Source organism: Stenella coeruleoalba (genome assembly GCF_951394435.1).
Source record: "Stenella coeruleoalba genome assembly, chromosome: 3".
NCBI lineage: Eukaryota > Metazoa > Chordata > Mammalia > Artiodactyla > Delphinidae > Stenella > Stenella coeruleoalba.
In genome coordinates this window covers 27,551,175-27,576,602 of record NC_137148.1, presented here as the reverse complement: position 1 = coordinate 27,576,602, position 25,428 = coordinate 27,551,175, and the positions used below count along the sequence as shown (strand labels likewise).

At 38.4% G+C, this 25,428-nt stretch overlaps 1 protein-coding gene across 1 annotated transcript; it reads right to left on the bottom strand.

The window, feature by feature from the left end:
* Positions 1–785: 785 nt before the first annotated feature.
* On the bottom strand, positions 786–24,977 carry TARS1 (threonyl-tRNA synthetase 1). The gene is made up of 19 exons (XM_079916585.1): positions 23,036–24,977; positions 19,334–19,414; positions 17,335–17,525; positions 14,073–14,196; positions 12,656–12,777; positions 12,040–12,157; positions 11,356–11,420; positions 11,193–11,271; positions 9,992–10,138; positions 8,528–8,626; positions 7,337–7,503; positions 6,194–6,356; positions 5,950–6,087; positions 5,513–5,590; positions 5,294–5,394; positions 5,057–5,161; positions 3,427–3,499; positions 1,766–1,880; positions 786–1,326 (listed from the first exon to the last, which is right to left on the bottom strand). Exons 1-19 carry the CDS (start codon positions 23,051–23,053, stop codon positions 1,178–1,180), a joined length of 2,133 nt encoding a protein of 710 aa, XP_079772711.1. The 5' UTR covers positions 23,054–24,977; the 3' UTR covers positions 786–1,177.
* Between the last annotated feature and the right edge of the window lie 451 nt (positions 24,978–25,428).

Here is a 25,428-nt window from a genome sequence, read left to right as displayed (position 1 = left end):
ACAGTGAGAGGGCTGCGTGCCACAAAAAAAAAAAAAAAAAACTAAAGAGGAATTGATATGTATCCACATAAGAAATTCCTTACTTTGTGGTGTTCTCCCAAACACCATTCAATGGTTTAAAAAAAAAATCATAAATTATCCTTTATGAGACAACAGGGAATTTGTATAAAGGATTCTATGGCCCAGAACAGCCTGCCATAAACACACATTTCTTTTTTTTTAATTGAAGTGTAGCTGATGTACAATATTATATAAGTTACAGGTGCACAATATAGTGATTCCCAATTTTTAAGGTTATAATCCATTTATATTCATTATGGAATGTTGGCTATATTCCCTGTGTTGCACAATATATCCTTGTAGCCAATTTTATACCTAATAGTTTGTACCTCTTAATCTCCTACCCCTATTATTGCCCCTCCCCTGTTCCTTCTCCCCACTGGTAACCACTAGTTTGTTCTCTACATCTATGAACATGCATTTCTTTGAAGACTCATCCTTCTTCTTAAATATTTGTGCAAATCTACTCTAAATTAGCTTCATGGTTGGTTTTAATTTGTTTTAAAAGGTTTGCATCGCAAAACAGTTAGGTGACATTCCTACGCGATGTCACCCTGTGACTGAGAAGCAGGCACCTGGTTCAGACCCGTTTGAGAACAGCAGCACACTACAGATCTTACCCCTCCACCCAACTTACATCATTTGTATTATAAAAGATAAGTATTGAATCACGCCATTTGTTCCAGGTAGGTTTGTACGGACATGAGGGACAGAGCAGTTGAAACTTACGTGAATAAAAGTTTTTATTTCTAGATTATAATCCAATTCTAATCTTTCTTTTCCATTAATCAAATTTGAAAAAAATTTTATTTTAGCTGTATTAAATTTACAAAAACATTCTTCCACATTGCATCAGAGCATTCCTCATGTTTTTATTCCAGTGGTCAGAAATCTAATGAATAAAATCACTTTACTGTGTCACTTTTAATTAACTCCTTCAAATACATATTTTCTAAAATCTGTCTAGGTCAAACATGGTTGATCCTGCATTCATGTCTGCAGACTCTGCCAAACGATTCCAAGGTCAGTAGAAGCTGATGTTTTCAATTGTACAAAGTTACTGTTATGGAAACATGCTCATCCTTTTCCATTGAGCCAATCTGGGCAAAGTTCTTCCTTAAAATTCTTCTTCTGCCTGTTTGCTGCGGGACTGCTTGAGCTGCTGGAGCCACTCGATGGTTTCAGAAATAGTACGTTCTCCGTGCACCTTGTTATCTCTGGTACGGATATTGACAGTGCTGCTGGTTTTCTCTTTCTCACCAACAACTAAACCAAAACCCACAAAGCTTTGTTAGGTGAAAGGACTCCTATTGAATATTGGAACAGAAATCCACCCTGTAGCTTCTGATTCATTAAAATGTACAGGTGACCAAATCTAGTCATTAAAAAACAAAACAAAAAACCCCAACTCACCATTTTGCAATGACTAGAACTGCTGTGTTTACCAAGTCACTTAATCCAGCCAACTTAATAAAAATTCACCATATGAAAAAATAGGAGGTGAAGGGGAGATTTTTAGACAAACCTTTCAAGTACTCTTTTTCAAACCAAAGTGTTTCTTTGTTACATCAACGGAACAAACATACAGTTTGAGATCAGGACTGGAAAGAACTACTGATGGCCGCAGTTCTCTTCAGCCTAAGTCTCAGCATTTCAAGTTTTCCTAAAGGTTGGCAGGTTTTCTTTGCTGAGTCTCCTTTCTTACCTAGGATGAAGTTATACTGCGCTAACTGTGCATTTCTGATCTTCTTGTTTAACGTACAGCCCGGATCCAGATCAATGTCCACCATGAATTTAGCATCATGGAATTGTTGCCGTACCTATTTAAATAGAGATAGAGGGTTCTTCAGATCTAAAATCAGAATTATATTTTGATCTTAAATATTTTTATTTAACAAACAATTTGGATAATCATGCCAGCATTAAAAAGGAATGTTAACAGATATACTGAAGCATATATTATTGTGACTTAGAACTACAAAACTATATACTCTGCTCGAGAGATAAATTGTGAATTAAATTAAATAAACTAGCTTAAATTTTCCATCCATCTGACAACCAATTACCACTAATATGAAAAAAAGATCTGAATGAACCATTTTTATTTCACTAATAGGTTGTTGTGCCTTAGTGATCATTAACCAATGAACCTCCTGGGATTTTATAAGTATGCAAATTTCAGAAGGGTTCTTACTTAGTTTATTAGAGTGCCAGGATAAGACTTCACTCTCAACTGTAACCTATTTTAAAGAATAAAGCACTAGTGTCTTTTTTTTTTTTTTTTTAACACGAGTCCTCTGCACATGTGAGTTGAGCTATTCTGTAATCGGGGAGGAAGCCTGGTAATTTTAGGCTGTTTAACAACCGTGGTCTCTAGTCACTAAGTATCAATAGCAGTGCTCACCCTCCCGTCCACTCAATATAACCAAAATCCACCCCACGTAATTCTAAACGCTACTCCACCCCCAGATGGAAAGGAGAAAGTCTGTACTATCTCCAGTTGAAAAGTGAGTTAACTAATACAGACTTTCTTCCTTAATGCAAATACAATAAAGTAAAATCCATTAAACATGGAGCATAGCTGATTCTGATCATTTCTAACTAAAACTACCATGTGCAGTAATAGGAACACAGTATATCTTGAATGGTTTGCCTATCAGCTGTTTTAATGATCATTTATTTCTTAAAGACAGTTGAGACCCGAGTGCAATTTATTCTGATGACCTGAAAACATGGTGGTTTTGATGTTACAATGTTATTCATTGATATTTAGATTTTTGTCTGTTTTAACTAGCCAATTTATTACTTTGCCAGTTATGAAACAATGCTTTTTTTAATATCAGCTTTTGATAATTTGAAATTCCTTAGTATGAAATTGTTGCTATAACAGAACAGAGTGTTCTAGTCTTTAAGGTATGAAGTATGAATGGATATGTGTACATCTGTTAGTAAGGTAGCTTTTTGGTAGGTAAGGCAAACATTGCTCTGTCATGCCATTAACCTGAAAAAAAGTTTCAAATTAAAGAAATGTGCATTAGAAACAAAGCAAAATTACTGAAGTCAAAGAGCAGTTTAAACTGCACTATGCATTTGAATTTACATGTCATACTGAAGCATTTGCCATTTACTAATGCTAAAAACTAAAAACTACAAGTATGCACTCTCTAAATTAAGTCTACTAACCATGGAACCACATAAAAAAGCATTAAAGAGGTAATATGATCTACTGAGGCTTACCAAAGACTGAAACAGAAACATTTCTCTATATCGCAAGCAGCTTGATTTACCAAGAATACACGTAGTTTATGAGATTGAAAAGCTGAGCGACAGCTCTTAAATTTAAAGTAAGTCATACTTAAGGATTACCTTTTGGGCATATTCATCACATGTTGGTCCCACTGGAACTACCATTACCTGGCGAGGAGACAGCCAGAAGGGCCTTTAGAAGAAATTAAAAACATTTAATGTGGATTTGGGCACTTTCCTTAACAAGAATGGCACAATTCTTAGATTACTCTTCAGTACCATTTCCTGAAACACACAAGGGCCACTTTAAAAAACTTGGCTTTTTTTCAATATCCAAAAAGGACTAAAGGGAGATTCAGGAGGAGAAAACTAACCCTAAATCAGGAAAACCTGTAACTAAGATTTGTCTTGCTAAGCAGATATAGCAAAGCAAACAGAGGGCAGGGACTACAGCCCACAACTCAACGCATCAGGTAACAGAACACCATATGCCTGCTGCCAGAGGGCTTAACATAGTTTAAGAAACACTTAGTGATTCAAGTTATTTTACTCAAAAAGTTATTTTGTTCAAGTGTTATTTTATTACTTTTTCTTCACTGGGGGACAAAGACTGTACCTTCAGTTTATTCAAGATCCACTTTGCAGGATTCAACAAATTGGAACCGATAATAACTGGTGATGGTACTTGGTAAAAATGAGTGTGTTTTCACTACTTATTAAAAGGTGACCCCATCCTCAATTCTACCTTTCAGGTATTTCAGGTGTCTAACCCCTCCCCATGCTGCACACATCAGGCCAGTGTTTCTCTTGGTCACTCCTCTATGTTCAAGTTGTTTTGTTACATTAGGGAAAAGGCTGGAGTAGGCACTAAATTCTACCCAAACTGTGGGCTTTTCCCCCCACCTACTACAGGTTTCGTAGAGCAGTTATCTGAGGATCCCCCTATTCTCTAGACTGTGCATAGAGAATACTGCCCACATTTGATGTGATTTCATGAAATATAACTAAAAGAAGATTAGCTTATTTCATTTACAAGTATGACACTGCCACCCCACCCTACGTCTGAAGTAACCAAATTACACATGAAACTGAGATGACTACAGTGTAGTCTGTCAGGCTCTACAAAATGGGTGTTTTATAACCATGTGCTGTTTTCAACTGCCTTTACAAAATGTGGGCCCAGATAAAGCTGCTTAGAAAATAAAATGCAAGTCATGTGCTTATATCTTGCCAGTAGAAACATAAGCTTCTAGAAATAGGACACAAAAATGATGATCAGTTTGGAGTCTGTACTTTCAATCAAAAGAAAAAAAACCTTGGCTTCTACAGAGTCTAAAATACTTGTTTATTATGATCAGCAACACTGAACAAAGTATTGCTAAAAGCCTACTCTTGTTTACTCAGACAAAAACATCAAACTTTTATAAATTCCCAAAGTTACTTGAAAAGCAATCAAAACAATAAGCTTCTTACTGAATAATAATTCCTAGTTAGAAAGCATTTATATAATATTCAAACAAATCAAGTGCTAAAATAAAAATAATTACTCACAACAAACATTCATAGAGCTAAAAAGTTTGGGTTTAGATTGTGATTCCTTACTTTTTAGTGAACACTTATCATTAATTAGAAGTGACCAACTAGAATCATTCTTCCTTTCCATCATATAACTAAATTGGACAGCAGACATTTCTGACAGTCAATTTACACGGTCCAGACAAAAACAGAAGGAAACAATGACAAAAATTACCATTTGCCCCCATAGTTTTCAGTGAGGATAGCAATCATTCTTTCCACTGACCCCAAGATGGCTCTATGGATAATCACCGGCCTTTTCTTATCATCACCATCATGGCTAGAAAGAAAAGATTTGTTTTGCTTTATTTTATATATATATATATATACATATATATATATATATATATATATATGTATTTCTCTATACGTCCTTGAAGAAGAATATTCAGAGCAGGCATTAGAAACTCACCTTACAAAAGTAAGATTAAATCTAATGGGCAACTGAAAATCCAACTGGATTGTTGCACACTGGTGGTACCGACCAATGGCATCTTTAATCTGTATGTCAATCTAAGAAGCAAAGATTGGGTTGTATTAGGGTTGAATTTTTTAAAACTTATTTTAAAGTAATCTCTTCTTCACGCAAAAATGAAAGATATATTACTCTCAAAGTGACTTTGGTACTGACCTTTGGACCATAGAAAGCTCCATCTCCAGGATTTAATTCCCACTTTTCACCAAACTCATTCAGACTGTTTTCAAGTTGCTAAGGATAAAGCAAAATGATTTTAACTTCTGGTCAAATGCAACTTCTTCCAGCCTAATTTGAGACTAAAAATACTACAGCTACTTTCATGTGTCACTATTCTTTGTTTTACCATTTTGTCCACCTAGACATACTCATACACAAACCCCTTTAAAGGTTACAGCTTGATGACTAAAAGAACATTCAACCATTTCTAAAATACAAAATCATAGAGAAAAAAAACTAGCTTATACAAGCCTAGAAACCATTTCCGATTTTCTTTCGCTTTTATCCATTTAAAGAGGCTTTGCTTTCTCACATTATGGCGCAAGCCAATTTCAGTCAAATAATATTGAAGCACGCTGAAAATCACCACTTACTTTCTCAGCTTGATTCCATACTTCAATATCTCCAAGGAATTTTTCCGGGCGAGTAGACAGGTTCAGTTTAAAAGAAAACCCAAATATGCTATACACTGTATGCAGAAAATCCAAACAACCTTTTATTTCATCCTCAATCTTTAAATGAAAAAAAAAAAAAAAAAAACAGGGACACAGTGGTCATTAATTTTCCTCAAGTTTTGTGACACTTCTTTTCCAAGTGTTTCACCCCAGCGTCTCATACCTGCTCTATGGCACAGAATATGTGAGCGTCATCCTGCTGGAACCTTCGTACCCGAGTGAGTCCTGTGAGCGCTCCCGACAGCTCATTCCTATGAAGCACCCCAAAATCAGCTACTCGCAGAGGCAACTCTCGCCAGGATCTTGGCCGATGATCAAACATAAGGCTAAAGAAAACAGAAAAGTAAAATCCACTGATATTTAATTTCACAAGAATAAAACTGCTTCTCTAATACTATAAGGAAGGCTGTCAAAAAGCTACTGGTTCTAGTTGTTCACACAATCAACACTTTTCAAAGTCTGGGCTTCATACAACAGTGTAAGCACTTGCATGAATAAAGTAGCAAATAAATTATAATACAACCATCTATAACTAAGAGAAAATAAAAAAATGTATTCCCATAAGTCTGGAGTCATAGCCTTGTGCTCAATCTCTATTAATTTGAGGACTGCCTGTAAGGCTCATATTTTAAAGAAAATCTTAGCTATATACAAATCATTTATATCAGCAGAAACTAAAGTCTGTACTTTCTTGTTGCTCTCAAAAGTGCTTCAGTTCCCTCTTAGTCTGAAAGTGCTTCAGAAACTTTGAAGAATCTGGGAAAACTAAGAATGAACTTGACCTTGGTTCCCTGACCTACAAGCTAGTCCCCTTGTGGAGACTCCTCTGTCTCAGCCCTCTGCCCTTGAGGTCTTGCTACTGGGAGCAGTGCTAGGAGCGATGACTCAGCCACCTACAGCCACAGCTCTCCCTAGTCTGCCGCCACGCTGCTCTTCACCCAACTTTCAAGGATAGAAAGTGAGCGGCCTCAAGGCAAGGAAGATTTTCCAAGGAGGTCAATTCATCAGCAGTAGATTTTGATACATGTTTCTTTAAAAAAAAAAACAAAACTGCTGTGCCCCATATTCAGTCGCCCCTGTTCTGTATTCTGCCTGTTCACTGCTGCTACCCCAGTTCCATTCTTGACTATCTGTAGATCTGAGGATCTAGCTGGGCACAGAAGATGTTACAACACCACAATGATGATGCATTTAAATACTCTTCTGATTACATAATTTGGTTTTCACAAAATACTTTCAAAGGAGGAAAACAATCTGGGACTGATTGCAAGAAAATCTTTGCTAGAAACTCAAAATTGCAGAATACCAGTGTCCCGGGCAGTTCATGGGTTTCAGAGCAAACAGCTCCTTCTCCACCTCAAAGGAGAACATGTTCTCGCTGTAGTGCTGCCAGTGGCCCGAGGTCATCCAGAGTCGGCTGTTGTAGATGTTTGGGGTGATCACCTCCTGGAATCCTCGTTTCCTATATTCACTCTGTTAGAAAACAAATACAATGCCTCTGTAAGGAATAGATGCTTATACTGCTGGTGGAAGTAAAAATTTCAAGAGCAATTTTATACTATCTAGTAAAGTTCAAGATGTACATCTTATAATCTAGAAGCTCCCCCTGGAGGTGTACACCGAAGAGGAAGCGCCTGCACATGCGCATAAGGAGGCTACTGCAGCACAGCTGGTAATACGGGAGAATGGGAAATTACATCAGTGTCCCCCAGTAAAGAAATGAACACTGTGGTAGTTATATGACAGACTAATACGTAACAACTGGAAACAAACTGGATCTGTACCTATCTAAAATGAAAATCACAGTGCAGACTGATATACAATGAGACTTCACGTATGTAAGTTTGAAGCACACAAACACTATAACACTATAATTTAGGGTACATATTTACAGGGTAGATGTAAAAATAACATGGACAAAAAGAATCCAACCATGCTAACTTCTAAACAGTAGTTGCTTCTAGGAAAGGAGGGAAATGGATCAGAAAGGGCTCTCAAAGGGGAGTTTTTTTTCCCCTTACTATATATGTATTACTTTACCTCAATTAAAAAATCTGAAGCAAATATAGTCCAATGCAGTTATGTGTTAAATTAGGTGGGAGTACAGAGATGTTGGCAGTATTATTCTCTACAAATGTATGCTTGAAACACTTCATAGTTTACAAAGAAAAAAAGCAATGTAAAGATTAACTTGCTTTTTCTAGGAAAATACAAATGAATGGTCAGAAAGCCACAGAGCTCCTGTGTAAAGGGTTACAGGCCCCACTGCAGGCTCACCAGCTTGTCTCATGCGTGCACACCCACGTACGTGGACAAGATCATGTATTAGAAGGAAAGAATTTTTTAAACATTTTATGAGACCTCATACGTCCATTTTCATTTATTATTTGAAATGTTTCTTCTCAAACAAAAGATTATCTTTCCCTTTGGCAGATCTTATTTAATAAAATCAACTTATGCCTTAAATCTACAGAAGAAAGTGACGAATATGGTTTACCCTGATGAATTCAATAAGTGTATTATAAATGTACGCTCCCTTCGGCAGGAAAAAGCAACTTCCAGGGCTGAGTTCATGGAAGAAATACAGCTCTTGGTCCTGGGTAAAACGAAAGCAAAAGAAAGTTTATATATGTATATAATATCAACACAAACTTCAGCGTTCTTGAGTTCAGAGTATGGTCATGATGCTTCACATTTTAATTGGTGCCATTCCCAAATCAAGGAAAACATGTTGACATTTCTGGTGTTGCAGGTGCTTTACCACTTAGCACAAGTACATTCTCTGACTGTTACATACCCGAATCCAGTCAAGTTTACCCAAGAGTCACACGGAGCAAGGGTCTTAGTTCTCTTCTACTGTGCACAGCAGGGGCTCTCAGTCTTAATTCCTCAAAGCTCAACGATCCTCCCTCCCTCCCTTTTTTTTCTTTCTTTCTTTCTTTTTTTTTTTTTTTTTTTAAAGTAAGAACAGCAGGAAGGAGACTGAGAAAAAGACACTGATAATGAAAGAGAAGATGGAGAAGAAGTTGGCTAACTTTGGGTCATGGTGAAAGAGGCACACCCTCCTACCTTTTTGCCCACCAAATGCCCAACTCCTCAGGGAGGGACCCCAATTGCTGCTGGCCTCCTTCCTGCTGGATCTTATTTCAGGCAGTCAGCAGCACAGGACAGTGGATGCTGCCTGTGCTCAAATTTCACAACCTAACAGCCGTGACCTGACGCCCAGCACAGAGTAAACACTCTTCTAGAAGGGAGTATTTTTACCAAACCCAACTGACAGCTTAGAAAACAGTCAGGGGTAGAAGAATAAAGAAAAGGACACCACAGAATCCATCAATGACTTGCTATGTCATCTTGGGCAACAAGCAGATGAATCTTCCTGGGACTTAAGTTTCCACATTTTTTTTTTTTTTTTTTTTTGCGGTACGCGGGCCTCTTACTGCTGTGGCCTCTCCCGCTGCGGAGCACAAGCTCCGGACGCGCAGGCTCAGCGGCCATGGCTCACGGGCCCAGCCGCTCCGCGGCATGTGGGATCTTCCCTGACCTGGGCACGAACCCGTGTCCCCTGCATCGGCAGGCGGAATCTCAACCACTGCGCCACCAGGGAAGCCCTCCACATCTTTAAAATAAGTCAGTGAGACCAGTGGATTTCTAAAGCATCTCCTAGCTCTATGAAATGCTGCTATGCTGCTATACTTTTTTTAAAGAAAAATGTAGGTCATCAGCATTTGTTCTCAATAAAAGGAGTAGTCAAAATGAACTTCTGTGCGGTACTGAACACACTCTAGAAAGATAATGTGGACACTGAATAAGTAATTTACAGCTTTCACGGGACAGTACAATAATTACTGAAAGCTACAGCATCTCTGCAGAAGTAGATTCCTGGTACGTAATACAATTTCAATTCAAATGAAAATAAAGAAAACTCAGTCTACACACATCATTATTCTTTTAAACATACCCTTCCAATTTTCCTATGATCTCGGTTTTTAGCCTCCTCTTGGAACTTCTCCCATTCTTTCAACATTTTAGGATCTGGGAATGAAATGCCATAAATTCTCTGCAGAGTCTCCATATCTGCCTTGCCTTCCCAGTAGGTGGAGGAATTCTGAAAAGAAGGAATAATCATGAGATAATATTCAAATTTTTTTGAAAAATAAATTTATTTGTTTATTTTGGCTGTGTTGGGTCTTTGTTGCTGCACGCAGGTTTTCTCTAGTTGTGGCGAGCGGGGGCTACTCTTCCTTGCAGTGCACGGGCTTCTCATTGCAGTGGCTTCTCTTGTTGCGGAGCATGGGGGCTGTAGAGTACAGGATCAGTAGTTGTGGCGCACAGGCTTAGTTGCTCCACCGCAGGTGGGATCTTCTGGGACCAGGGTTCAAACCCGTGTCCCCTGCATTGGTAGGCAGATTCTTAACCACTGCGCCACCAGGGAAGTCCCCAAATTTTTAAATATCTCATTTATTTTAAGAGTTAGACGTTTTCTCTCTCAGTCACATCATGAGTCAAATTCATATTTAGTCCTTATGACAAGAAAAATGGCACAAAAAGTGCACATGTAGTAAGCATCTCAGTTGCTGAGGCCTTGCTAGGGTGGCTGTACTCATTCCACAGCACAAAGCTGGCTGCTTAACGCCCTTGAAATTGCCCTGCCCTCAAGACCCACTCACACCACAACTCCACGAACACGACTGACTACAGGGGCATCTCCCACAAGATGATTCAGCAAAAATGGAAAACCAACCAACCAGCCAAAAAAAAAAAAAAATCTGACTGGCAGGATTAGTTTGGTTAAAAAAAGAACAACTTGGGTAATTACTACCTTAGACATACAAAAGGCAAGAGCACACACTCCTACAGTGAGTCTCAAAGCTTTTAGAGCCACGATGGCCCATGACTGTGGTTTTGTAAATCCTCCAAATCTCCATCCCCGCGTGCTCTGGTGATGAGTGGTGAGTCACTCAGTCAGTGCTTGAGAGAATTTCAGTTAAAAAAAAGCCTAGTGGCACGTAGTGCCCACAGTCAGTAGACAGCACGAGAAAAAATCCACCCTTAAATATGCGAGAGAAAAATGGCTGAAAAGAGAAACGAATGCAAGTTTAAACATACATCTTTAGTATACAAATACGTTTATATAGCACCTTCAAAGTTACATTGCTTACTTTGTGTATTTTCAAAGTCTTGATTTTGCCAGTGTGTCTGACATGAGGACCCCGGCAGAGATCTATCAAGGGGCCACACCTAGAAATAAATTAAAAGGAATTTTAACATAGACTTAAAATGACATATACACCGATGGTATTTAATGACACTTGATGTTCTCACCTATAGACTGTGGTAGTTGGAGTATTCACTTTTTCATTCAATATCCTGCATTTGAACTTGTTGTACTGAAAATAGGAAAAATTATTTTTTAAATAACCATCCTTTAATTTTTACTTCTAAATACTATAGCTAAAATACAATTCAAAGTACATCTAATCACCGTATGAATATAAATACGTATTTCATGTTTTAAAAACACTGTTAAATTTTTCTAAAGAACTTAGTACACTAAGCCCCAATGTACATTTTTTTTTTTTTTTTTTGCGGTACGCAGGCCTCTCACTGCTGTGGCCTCTCCCGCTTCGGAGCACAGGCTCCGGACGTGCAGGCTCAATGGCCCTGGCTCATGGGCCCAGCCGCTCCGCGGCACGCAGGATCCTCCCGGACCGGGGCACGAACCCGTATCCCCTGCATCGGCAGGCGGACTCCCAACCACTGCGCCACCAGGGAAGCCCTACTTTATTTTTTTTAATTAATTTTTATGGGAGTAGTTGCTTTACAATGTTGTGTTAGTTTCTGCTATACAGCAAAGTGAATCAGCTATACATATACGTATATCCTCTCTTTTTTGGATTTCCTTCCCATTTAGGTCACCACAGAGCACTGCATAGAGCCCAATGTACTTTACATAAGTAACATTAATGAGTGAAATAAAAGTGGAAGCCATGTTACAGTTCAATTTACCTTAAACATTTCCAGTAAAGTTTCCTTCTTAACTTCTAATCTTTCAAAAGCTTGTTTTTCTTTAATGATTTTCTTACATAAAGCCTCCAAAGAAGAGAAATCGTTGCTGGACACACCCCTGAAGAAGAAAATATAATTAATCTCTTTCCATTCCATTCCACTCACACCGCAGCTTGGGGGAACCTTTCTTTACAATACTTCAAGAGTTTCAATATAAAAAATTAGACCCCTGCATTATTTATTAAGAATTTTAAACTAGACAGTTTTTATAAACTATTTTCATATTTTCAGTGGCTTTGACCTTGGTCATCATGAAGACCATTCCAACTAGTGAACATTCCTCTAACTTTAGAACCGGGTTTAAAGAACAGGAGAGGTCCAAGCTTCATTTTATTTCCCGACATAGCTTAGGGTTCCACCTCCACTGATCTAGAAGAGAGCTCTCTACTACATCGTGAGTTACTACAACACTTTAAGTTTTGTTAGTGGGAGTACTTGGTGACTATGAAGCAATAAGTTTTATATCATTCCTCCTTAATCGAGAACTCTTTAAAAATAATGTATGGACCCACAGTAATTCAGATTTTATTTTTCTTTATCCAGTTACATAACTTACCCTTCTTCAAGGTACATGTCATAATAGAATCCATTTTCTATTGGTGGACCGTAACACAAACATCCACCATAGACTCTTTCCATGGCTTCACCCATTATGTGAGCAGTCGAGTGCCAATATACCTGAAAATCAAAGAAAAATGGGATGGTTTGAGTCTGGGCATACAAGCTGTAAATTAATTTGTTTGTTTTGAAAGATATATAAAGTTTATTATAAATAAACCCAAGATGTGAAAACCTAAATTTACAAATCTATAGATTGCAATGTGATTCCATTCAGAGCCAACCTAATTTAAAATGATTCTAATTACTAAATTGTATTTGTACCTTAGAAATTATCTGTTTTAGTTGTTTTCAAACTAATTAAAATACAAATTTAGCATCATTAATTAAACGGGATGGATTTTGTTTCCTGAAAACAACAGGCACTCACAATGTGACTGTCTTATTAACTGCCATGGCCCCGGGATCTTTTGAGTCAATCCCTGGAACTGACTCAAAATATCTGAGTTGGCTTGGAACTTGGCTCTGGCCTTCCACTTGGCTGTGGAACATCACTTAAGAATTATATCTGCTTTTCTCTTATTGGCCCCAAACAAAACTAAGATGGTACAACTTGACCCTACAGTACAATTATAAAACCAAGGACCACATACGGGCCTTGAAATCAAAAGGTAGGACTTGGTTTTAAGGTGATGATTCAGATGAGACAGAATATACCCAAAGCAATGTTTTTAAGATTAATTAATAAGGTACCAAAATAAAGATTTTTTAAATTCTCATAAAAACTGTACACCTGAAACTAATAATGTGAGTCAACTATACTTCAATAAATAAATAAATAATAAGTAAAATTAAATTCTCATAAAAAACTTAAGGACTCCAGAATACATTTGAAAGCCACTGATTCACATACATAAGTAAACCACTGCCACTAAAACAACGTCTTTTACTTCTTCTTATATGGTATTCCATCATGGGGAAATAAGGAGAAAACTTTGCCATCAAATGCAGATTGACTTTTACAGTGCTTTCAGCAGATCTGCATTTTAAGGTAAGAAAAATACAGAAATCAATTGCCCAATAGGAAGAGAACTTTAAATCATGCTCGAATTTGTTAAATATATGCATCTTGATTAAGTGTTGACTAATAATGCAGAAAACAATTTTTACTTGCTTAATCAATTTTTAATAAAATTCCCAGCACTTTTTCCCCACTGAAGTATCTAGAGTAAAAATAAACTTGAATAAGTGCACTTATTAATTTTATAAGACAAGCACTTTTACTATGTTTCCTACATGAAAGACAAAACGAAGATTTCAAATATGACAATGAGACATCAACCAACTTTAGCCACCCGTTGGCTTTAGTAATAAGCTGGAGAAGTCTGCAAATGTGAATCTGAATAAAAACTTACTGCTTGAGCTTCCTCGTCCTCAAACTTGAGAAGCTCCAAGGTACAATCTTCCTCCAGAGGACGGTCTAGGTCCCAGAGGACTTTATTCACTTTAGCAATAACAGTGTTGTCAGCCAGGCCTTGACTTTTAAGAAAAACATACACACATGTATAAAAACACAAGACTCTAAAAAAGAATTTTCTGCAGCACAACAGTTAATTTGAGAACAAGAACAGGAAAATAAACATTATAGACAGGCATATCTCTCCTTTTATTGCACTGTGAAGATACTGCAGGTTTTTTTTGTTTTTTTTTTGTGGCAACCCTGCATCAAGCAAGCCTATTGGCATCATTTTTCCAACAGCATTTGCTCGCTTTGTGTCTCTGTGTCACATTTTGTTAATTCTCACAGTATTTCCAACTTTTTCATTATTATTATATGTATTTGTTATGGCGATCTGTGATCAGTGATCTTTGATGTTAGTACTATGACTCACCAAAGGCTCAGATGACAGTTAGCATTTTTTAGTAATAAAGTATTTTTAAACTACAACATGTACTTTTGTTTAGACAAACAACTGCACACTTAATAGACTGCAATACAGTGTAAACAACTTTTATACACTGTGAAACCAAAAAATTCGTGTGTCATGCTTTACTGTGATACTCGCTTTATTGTGGTGGTCTGGAACTGAGCCCGCAATATCTCTGAGGTACGCCTGTATATTATATATAGATGTACATTTACCTTTCTGAAATAAAATGAAAAAGTGACAAAATTCAAAAAAGTCCCTAAGAATATAACTAGAAGATGCTGAAAATTCCGAACACTATTATTTGACCTCATTTAATGCTTCTTGTTTAAGCAGACATGGCAACTGTTATAAACAATAACAATTTCCAGTAGTTTATCTTTAAATTTCTCCAAAATTAGTTTTCCATAAAGCCAAGCTATTTAGATCCCAAAGGAAAAAAAGGGAGGTGGAGATGGTTCTAAATAACCTCTCTGCTTTTATCCTGCTTGAAATCTATAACAGATCTTTCCTCTGAGAAGCAATGCTAATCTCATAATTCTGCAAATGCCTAAGATGATATTAGTTATAACAAATATACAGGTGAAGTGAAATACTACTTAATGAAACATTTTATAATACGGATAAAAATGTCATCTAAATGTCCAGTACACAGTACAGAAGATAACTCTCTCCTCAAGTGATGAGATGTTAGACCCACCAAGTGGAGAAGTCGCAGGAGTGCTGAGGAGGGGAAAGCAGCACAGTTCAGAGAAGTCTGGACAGGCTTTAAAACATAAAGTAATGAGGGGACAAAGCATCAAAAGATTTGGACAGGAAGAAAAGGAGAGGAGATGGCACTTCAAATGCTGAGAATGGGCATGGATGCAAGCAGAGATATAAGTTAGGAGACGTTCAGGAAGCTGCGGGGCTCAAGCAGTATTGAGTAAGGTTAGTCAGCTTACAGATGTGAATGTGCAGCTAGAGAAATGACAGTCTATAATAGTCTAGCAGTTTCCCCGCCTCAAATATTTTCAAACTAATATGTTATGACACTTACACCGCAATAAAAGTTTTAATTCAAAAAAAGAGAAAATTAGTTTTCCAATGGGCCACTTGATAAATTACAACATAATCTGAAGAACAATACGGTAGCATGTAGAGAAAAAGTTCTTGCACTAACAGGAGCCTGGATTTTAGTACTGACACAGCTACAGTCTCATTGTGCAACAATGGAGGAATCTTTTAACCTCACCTGCGAAATTATCTCTCAAGTGAAAGGCTGAACTGATATTTAAAGGTCTATCTAGTCACTTATGATCTCACGTGGAAACTTGCTTAACATTACAACTTTCTTACTTACTTCCTTTGGAGTAAGGCAGAAGTATGTTAGGTAGAAGTACTTGTCAAATTAACAGCAACATTCCATTCCTTCTGTAAGAAGGCCAGGGCATATACCAATACATAGCTCGTGGGCCTAACTCCCACCAGTTGCATAGTAGGCTTACCAAGAATCAGCTATGATGGTTCCCAAATTTGTTTATGCACTTGTTATTTTATGTCTTAGGTTCAACAATATGAAATTGATGATAATCAACCATTTCTGACAATTCATATATGATTTCATTTGTTTCAGCTCAATATGTAATTATTATAAATAAATAGAAATATATAAGTAATACAACGAGGGAATTACAGTTTCTTGGTTTGAATTACATTCAAACCAAGGTGAATGTTTGGGAAGGCTTGATAAAGGGAAGTCACTAAAAAAATACTGTCAAGTCAGGTGTGGATGAAACAACTACATAAAAATCTGGAAGGCTTCTGCACTCAGATGGCTTCTCAAGTGTGTTAAGATAATGTAAAAGTTTAATTAGCACTCCACCCCCCTAACTTTGGCCTTATATACATATTAGTGAATAAATGAATATATACAAGTTTTAAATTAAAATGTTTAAATGGCGGTTGGCAAAATTTTTCTGTAAAGAGCCATATAAATATTTTAGACTGAAGGCCATACATGGTTTCTGTTGCATATTCTTAGTTGTCTTATTTTTTTCAAACCATTTAAAAACATAAGAGCGATTCTTAGCTCTTGAGCTGTACAAAAACAGGCTATGACCAGTTTGCCAACACTTGGTAGAAGATACATGTATCAATTTATGCCTTCCCAACTTTATCATTTTTTTGATAAACTTACCAACTATTCATCCCAATCATATTAGATTAGGAAAGCATTTACTCTATTACAAAGTATGCATCTAATTCTCAGTTACCTGAAATAACTTCTCCCCAGCCCGACAGAAGTTTTAACACTAGCTTTTATAAAAAATAGTACATTTTTTCACGTGTTAGTTTCATATATTTCATATATAGTTTAATAATATATTTCATATATTAGTTTCTTAATTTTCCCATTTTGAGATGCGTTACCTTCATTTTTAACTTTAAAACTGAGACTTTTTAGTCAAAATAGGTGAAGTACTCTCTGCTTGGTTATGTGACATTTTATGATCAAAGTAGGAGAACTAATTATATAAAATCTTTTGTAAAATAAGACCGAAGTTGACTCTTTCAGATATTAACTTTGAATCTTGACTGTAAAGCTCTACATTATTTTGATTTTTTAAAAATCCCAAATAAGGTAAATTAAACAATAAAAACATTGAACAGGAACATAAAAATATTATGAGGATAAAACTTGGCAAGCTAAAAAAAAAAAAAAGTTCAGCTACAAACAACAGAAGGTCCAGACAGGTATAGCTTATACCTAATTCCACAAGCAATTTGATACGGTGTAGTTTTCCAGGATTCTGCATCCAACTGTTTACCGTCAGGCAGGGTGACTTTAATTGGCTTGCTGTCTTTTTCTGCTTTTTCTGCCAGAATGGAATCGTGTTCTGCTTTTAATTTATTATACATCTCAAGACGTGTGTTAATATATTCAGGCCAAGGATTCAACTGCAAGACAACAAATGAAGAAATAAATAATCAGTACACACTTGCTTTCCTTTTTAGAAAAGTGGAAGAAATAATATAAACAAAGTTTACCTTGTATTAAGTAGTGCTTTTATTGTTTTTCCCTTATACAAAATTTCCTTCTCATTTCAATCATATTTTTTCTTGGCCTTCAGTTTTTTAAACGGAAGAGCCTTAATATCTTTATAATTCCCTCCGACCACAGTCCTTCCCTTTCTTTAGTCATTTGGGTGCTCTTTGGGGGCTTTTCATTAAATTGTCACAGGGGTCCATAATCCCCAATGAAGAAGCATCAATAAATTAACTAAAAGCTCAAAGCCTATCATTCTACAACCCTGCTCTGAATCCCTCAGGCCAAAGCACATTACCTGGTCCCACATACTCTGACATCACTACAGTCCTACCCACCCACATGACCCTCTGTATCTTACTGCTGTTTATCTCCATGTCCATTTGGCACTTCCTGATCAGAAGAACTTAGTGTCAAACTTAATTTATTCAACGTTCATGGAGCAGATACTCTCTGTGCCTGGCTCTGCGGATGCAAAAGAAGAGTGAGACCTGCCCACTGCCCTTAGAAGGGGAACAAGACAAGTACACAGATCATGGGAGCATGGAGGAGGAAGAAAGGTCTTCGACATCTCACTGTACACTTTTTTTCCAGACAGATCATTCAAAACATATATAATCAACCACATGTCACACGCACAATTCTCTATTCAAAAAAGTCCTCTAATTATACCCTTTGTTTCCTATTTCCAGGCTAAATCTCAAGCTGTAACAGAACAGCATGTACTACTTGTATTGAAAGTACAAAAAAGAAATTAGGGAACATACGCCATTTTCTTACTTACTTACAAATTCTGAAATTCACAATCAACAATTCCCCACAATTACAGTGGGATATAATGGACAAAACACAACAGAAGCGGTTATGCAGGGCTCTCAGAAACACTTAGTGATTCTTGATCACCTACAAACTTACCCTAAATTAAGTGGAAGCACTATAAATTTAGCAATGCAACATTTATAAAAACAGCTCTTTAAAGTCAGTTTACTGTGCTATAGCGTACTTCTTAAAAACCTATTCCTTTGTCTTGCATTCTGGTCGTTTTCTAAAGAGTCTCTAACAAAACGGTTGCAATGACAAAAGCAAAAAGTCAAGCACGGTTCACAGCAGTTCAACTTCAAAATCTAAGTAGGAAGACAAGCTTAACTGCCTCCTAAAGCAAGACCCAGGAACCAGGTCAATTCTGGGATGACTCTTGAAATGCCAGTTCCTTTTAGTGTGAGCCTGGTGAACTGAAAGCCTTTTCTCTACACTTGAGAGGCAGCAAGGAGATTTGTCCTGGCTTAAAACCAAACTCCAGTGGCAGGTCCAGTTGGAAACAGTGCTAATGGGGTGAAGGAACAAGGCTTTCTTTGGTTTCTGTTGTAGTCAGTAAAAGCCCAAACACCAAGTCTCTTAACGTCTCATTGAATGAAATGGTCAGACAGCTAGCATTCGACCTGGCAACTAATTACCACAGTCCTCTTTTCACCAACTTTTGTTCTAATATCTAATCCCACAGATTATTTTACAATCATACTTCAGTTGTTTTCCTTTTTCAATAACAAGTAACTGCAAGTCTTTCTCCCCCTCTCAGAATTTCCTAATTCTTCTCCCTGATTTTTCCATCTAGTGCCATCTTATAAACCCCACGAAAACCATTAGAATCTCGCATAGGATGAGTCTGAGACAGCTCCCTGCCTCTGTCAATCTTTGATGACAGAGCCCTGAAAACATTTACCTCTGCTCGACCTCCATCCCCAGAGCCTTCTTTGTTCTTCTTCTTGCCTCCTTCCTTTCGTTTCTCTTCACTGGCACCTACCTAAATAAGCAAAAAAGGCATGAAGGTTTTACATTTTAATCTCATTTGACACCCATCCATGCTGCCTCCAGAAAAGTTTTGAGGATGTTATTTTAGCATCTATTTTTTTTTAAGTGGAAATCTGATTTTGAAAGACTAGAAAATTTCACCACTGTCAAAGACAAGTTAACAACTTACAATAAAGACAAGCCCTAAAAAAGTAGAAGAGTTATTTGATAATATTCAAGTCCTCAAATTTCATTCATTTTACCTGTTCACATGACTCTCGCTTCAGGTTTAAATGGACATATACTAAATATATAGCTACAAGAAGCATGCAATTTATTCAATAGTATTTTCAGAAAAAAAAATCTAATGCAATATATATCCATCCATCCCACAAGTACTACCCAGAGCCTCTGTGCTCACAGTATTTTTTTTTAAACCCTGTAGAAGAAGCAAACATAAGACCCAATCCCTACCATGTGCAAACTTAATCTCTTTGGGGAAACTAAGGCATATATATGTGAGAAACTCCTGAAGGAGAAAAGAACACAGCTGTAGTACTCTGATCAGATGTCAGATAAGCTAAGACACTAGTAACTGTTAGGGCTTTAAAGGACTTTAAAGGATGGAGAAGATTTCAACAGGCTGGATTTTGAGAATGGAGGAAATTTTGTTCTAGGTGTACACAGAAACTTATTGTTGGAAATGCTAGAGAGAGAGAGAGAGAGAGAGAGAGAAAATTACTAAACCTTTTAGGAAACACTGTCAGTTAAGACAGATGAGGGCTTAGACAGAAGCAAGCACTAAAAGTTACCATAAAGATGTGTACTTCAATTAGAATTCAATTCAATTCAATTCCAGGAAGTCATAGAAAGTTTTACAGTAAGTCCTGTGCAAAAAGGCAACCAATGGCAAGAACTGGTCTTAACCATGGTTCTCAACCGGTAGCAATTTTGCCCCCAGCAGACACCTGGCAATGTCTGGAAACCTTTTCAGTTGTCACAACCGGGGGTGGGGAGTTGGGGGAAGGTGGGAGGGCGGTGTGGTGTGGTGCGTACAACAGGCAGAGTGGGTAGAGGCCAGGGAGGTTGCTAACCATCCAACAACGCACAGGACAGATTCCCACAACAAAGAATTATCCAGTCCGTGATGTCAAGAGTGTTGAGGTCGAGAAACACGGAACCACATTATGGGATACTCCAAAGAGCATCTTCTCAGAAATAAATTACTTACTTCTTTGTAACTGCTCAGATAGAAACATTCTAATGCAAATTTCACTACATAAAGTTTTACAGTTTACAAAGTTCCTCCACAATCACATCTGATTCTCATAGAAACACTGTGAGATGACTATCATTATTATTCCCATTTGATAGATAAGATTAAATTTTAAAAAGTTAGATGATTTTTCTAGGTTCAGGAAACCTACAAGTGGCAGGAAAAAAAGATACCCACCCAGATGTTGACAGTGGTCAGCTCTAAGTGGGGATGTTATCAGCAGTGAAGGAGTTTTGAGGGTAGAACTGGGGATGTGACAAGAGGACTTTTGTTTCATATATTTTTTTGATCTTTGAATTTTTTTTTAAAGTTTTATTAAGATATATTTCTGTACCGTAAAATTCACCCACATAAAGCATATAATTCAATGGTTTTTAGTGCATAGACAGTTGCCCAACTATCACCAGGATCAATTTCATCACCCCAAAAGGAAACATGTATCCATGAACAGTCACTCCCTGTTCTCCCCTCTCCCCAGCACTTGGCAACCACTAATCTTTCTGTCTCTACAGTTTTGCCTACTCTGGGCATTTCATATAAGTGGAATCATTCAATATTGGTTTTTTGTGACTGGCTTCTTTCAGTTAGTATAATGATTTCAAGATCATCCATGTTACACGTATCAGTATTTCACTGCTTTTTACTGCCAAATAACATTCCATTATTTATCCATTTATCCCTTGTGGACAATCTGATTGTTCTTTTCAATTTCATAAAACTTATGACGTGTATAATTTAAAAATCAAAACAAATTTTTAAAATATGACTCCGAATTTCATGTTGAGCTAACACTTGCCCCACTCAGGTATTCACGATTTAATGAACTCTGAAGGTTCATTTATAGTCAATAGATGAACAATGAACACACCTTAAGTCCATTCTAATCAAGTACTAACCAACATGATTATAAGATTACCTGTATGCCTTCACCATACTGTATGATCAATGTAATTAGTCAAATATATCAGGTGAAAAGAAGGGTAAAAAGGGACTTCCCTGATGGCGTGGTGGTTAAGAATCCACCTGCCAATGCAGGGGACACAGGTTTGAGCCCTGGTCCGGGAAGATCCCACATGCTGCGGAGCAGCTAAGCCCGTGTGCCACAACTACTGAGCCCACGTGCCACAACTACTGAAGCCTGCGCGCCTACAGCCAGTGCTCCACAACAAGAGAAGCCACCGCAACGAGAAGCCCGCGCACAACAAAGAGTAGCCCCTGCTCGCCACAACTAGAGAAAGCCTGCGCACAGCAACGGAGACCCAGTGCAGCCAAAAATAAATAAATAAAATAAATAAATTTATTTAAAAAAAAGAGGGTAAAAATTAATTGCAAGTCTGCCTGTATAGCTTTAAAACAGAAAGAGAGGGAAATAATTCTATTTCTCTGATTAAATGTTTTTGGTTTTGGTCACATGGATATTTGCTAAATGAACAGGAATAATGGTAAAGATGAAGAAAATTAACATCACGTTTTTTTTGTCTTCTAAATACCTCTCCATTTTACAAATGAGAACAATGGCTCAAAGAAAGTAAGTAATTTCCCATTTGTACATCGCTAGTAAACAGTAGAGCCAGGGCGTTAAAATGGATCTCTCTGGAACCCTGAGGCCCATTTCACCTTTCCTATAACAAGTGACATCGTGATGGGCAACTGTTCTTTACTTCCAATGAAAACAAAACAAAAATAGGCGAGTTTACATATTATATGTCAACGTAAAAGCAATCTAAAATTTCAACCCAAAAGTTGGTACACAGAAGAGGACTGGGAAGATGTTCCTAAGCAAATTATGACACTAAAGGGAAAGTCCAGAGGTGAAATGAGCATTTATGAATGGTATAAGGCATGCCTCCACCACCATGCAGGGAAGTGTGTAACTTTTCTAGAGTTTGTCAGCTGGGGTCATCCAGTCTCCACCATTTATTATAAACCACCCAAAACTTGGGCAGATCTCGATGACTTGGTTTTCCCTTCCTTAAACTGGGGCTTTTTACCCGTAGGTGGTTTTAAAAGTAAATGAGGCTCTGCAACATTCTTCCCGACGAAAGAGAGCCACATACCCTAGTCTAGGAGTCCGAAGCCCTAGATTCTAATTGTCTCGGCTTCTAATTAGTTGTGTGGCTCTGAGCAAGACACTCAAGGTCTCAGTGTCCTCATCTACAAAAAGAGGATGGTCCCAGAGACGATCTTAAGCCCCGTCCGGCTTTATCCATTTGAGATTCCTCTCCAAAGGGGGCCCTGACTTGTCCGGGATTTCCATCACCCCCCTCGGGTTCCTCCACCCCCTCCCTCCCCCGGTTGGGCAACACGGGTACCAGGAGAGCCCCAGCCCGGCCTCCAGGATCCACTCAACCCACTCACCGACTTCTCGTCTCCCATTTTCCCTGAAGGGCTACTCGCCTTCTCCTCGGACACTGGCAAACCACTAAGAGAAAACTAAACCCCAAAACTTCGGTCAGGAGGAAAGGACAGTGGTCGCCAGGCAGAGGTGGATTGGAACGCCCAGGAACACTGCGCTTGCGCCACGTGGCCCGGGAGGGACCTGCTGATGCAACAGGAAAGCGCCCAAACTCCGCCTCCTAACCTGATGGATGACGGGCAGCTAATTGACAACGGGGAATGGCGGGTCCTCCTTTCTCTAAACCAAGCTTGTAGGGCGACAACCCTTCTAGAAAATCAGGGTGCGGCGGGGCGGGAGAAGAAACTACAGACGCTAAACCTGCACTCTCTGCCCGTCAGGTATTGAGCCTTTCCCAGAGCCCAGAAGTCCGCAATGCGCGTGCGCCTTCTTCAGGCTGACTTGGCTTATTATTCCAGGGCCTTTTCGGCCACCGTAGCGAAGAAGAGGGGCTGTCTTGAGCTTCCGGCAAATCTCCGGCAAGCTGAATATCATCCCTGGCAGTGGGATGAACACCGGAATGGAGGCCGACGTTCGCTGCTGCTTCGGCGCCACCTGACCTGGAGTGACTGCTGAGTTCTGGGGACTACTCAGGGCCCCGAAGTCTGTGGCGGTGAATCGACCGAGCCCTCCTTATTGCACTCCAGGGTTCCCAAGACCCAAGCCTTGGTGATCCAGGGGCGAGCGCCCTTCCTCGGACATTGCTTTGTACACGCCACCGCCAATCTATCGGGGAGCATTTCCACAGAGCCCATGAGAATGCAGCGAATCTTTTGCTTAAGAAAATAACCACGCCGACCCCAGGGATTCTCTCAGGCAGGGGTCTCAGTGTTTGTAATCCAATGGCTCTATTTTCATTTACCAGCCAATTTAAAACAGTTGGTGATTTGAAATCAGAAGCACAATGAGCTCGTTTATAATTTATATACTCCATCACCAAGTTTTGTGGATTTTACTTTCTCAACATCAGCTCTCGACAACTTGCCACCTTCAGGGTCATCCTTCCATGAAGCTCAATAATCAGTAGCCTCCTAACCTGACTTTGTGTTCATTTTTCACATGGCGCCAGAATAGTATTTTTAAATACAAATAGGATCGTGGCAACCTCCAACTTAAAATTCTTTAAGTGTTTTTCAGTATAAAGATAGTCATGGCTTTGAGGGCCTCTGCCCTGCTTTCCCACTTTCCCACCATACACTGAACTGAACCTTAGTGACCTTATTTCTCAGGTCTTCTCCCACAGATTTTTTTTGTACCTGCTGAGATTATTCTCCCCATCCTCATCTCTGCCTGCCCCAGGTCCTTTTTTGCATATTTAGCACATACTTAGTTGTTAGATCTCAAGAATCGTTTCCTTAGGGGAACCATTCTTGACCACCCTTACCAGATGGGGCAAGTCTCCCTGTTATATATTCTGATAGCTTCCTGGAGCTCTCTTTATAGCACCTATCAGTTCAGTTTTACAATTAAAAAAATATTTTATTGCCTCAGATTGAAAACTTCACGAAAGCACAACTTGTGTATTTTTTCCAGCATCTAGCAGATATAAGCCTGGCACACAGTTAATGTTCAGTATATGTTGAGGGAATTAATGAGTGTTGAGACAATCCTTGCTTGAAAAACTACCTCTTAATCTAGATTGTGAAAGAAAGAAGCCCTAACCCCTGTACTAATGAGATTTAGAAGAAGCTTTATAATAAGAGTAGATTATTGATAGTACTTGGTGGGTATTCTCTTTAAGAAGTTCCAGTAGTTAGACACAATTTTATAGGCTTAAGTAAACCAATCTGACTTCCCATATTTAAATTGCAATGAGAATCAACAGGATCTAGTCTTACCTTCTAATGCAAAACTGTTTAATTATGCTCATTAGACATGTTTTCCCGAGAATTGTATCTTAATTATTTAAAAAAATTTTTAAAACAACTTATTTATTTTTGGCTGTGTTGCGTCTTTGCTGCTGCGCACAGGCTTTCTTTATTTACGGTGAGCGGGGGGCTACTCTTTGTTGCAGTGCATGGGCTTCTCATTGCGGTGGCTTCTCTTGTTGTGGAGCACTGGCTCTAGGCGCGCGGGCTTCAGTAGTTGTGGCTCGCGGGCTCTAGAGCGTAGGCTCAGTAGTTGTGGCGCACAGGCTTAGTTGCTCCGCGGCATGTGGGATGTTCCGGGACCAGGGCTTGAACCCGTGTCCCCTGCATTGGCAGGCGGATTCTTAACCACTACGCCACCAGGGAAGCCAGAATTGTATCTTAATTTTAAATGAGAATAATGAGGACCAGAAAGATCAAGATACTGAATTTGCTAGAGGCAGAATAATAATGGCTAAAAAATTACAGATTGTTCTTATCCCTGTGAA

What these genes read in the sequence shown, in the direction of transcription:
- TARS1 (XM_079916585.1), bottom strand. An exon ending in AGACTTTGAAAATACACAAA is followed by an intron (nt 10,139 to 11,192) that starts GTAAGCAATGTA and finishes CCTTCTTTTCAG; the next exon opens with AATTCCTCCACCTACTGGGA. An exon ending in TATGGAATCAAGCTGAGAAA is followed by an intron (nt 5,591 to 5,949) that starts GTAAGTGGTGAT and finishes CTTTATCCTTAG; the next exon opens with CAACTTGAAAACAGTCTGAA.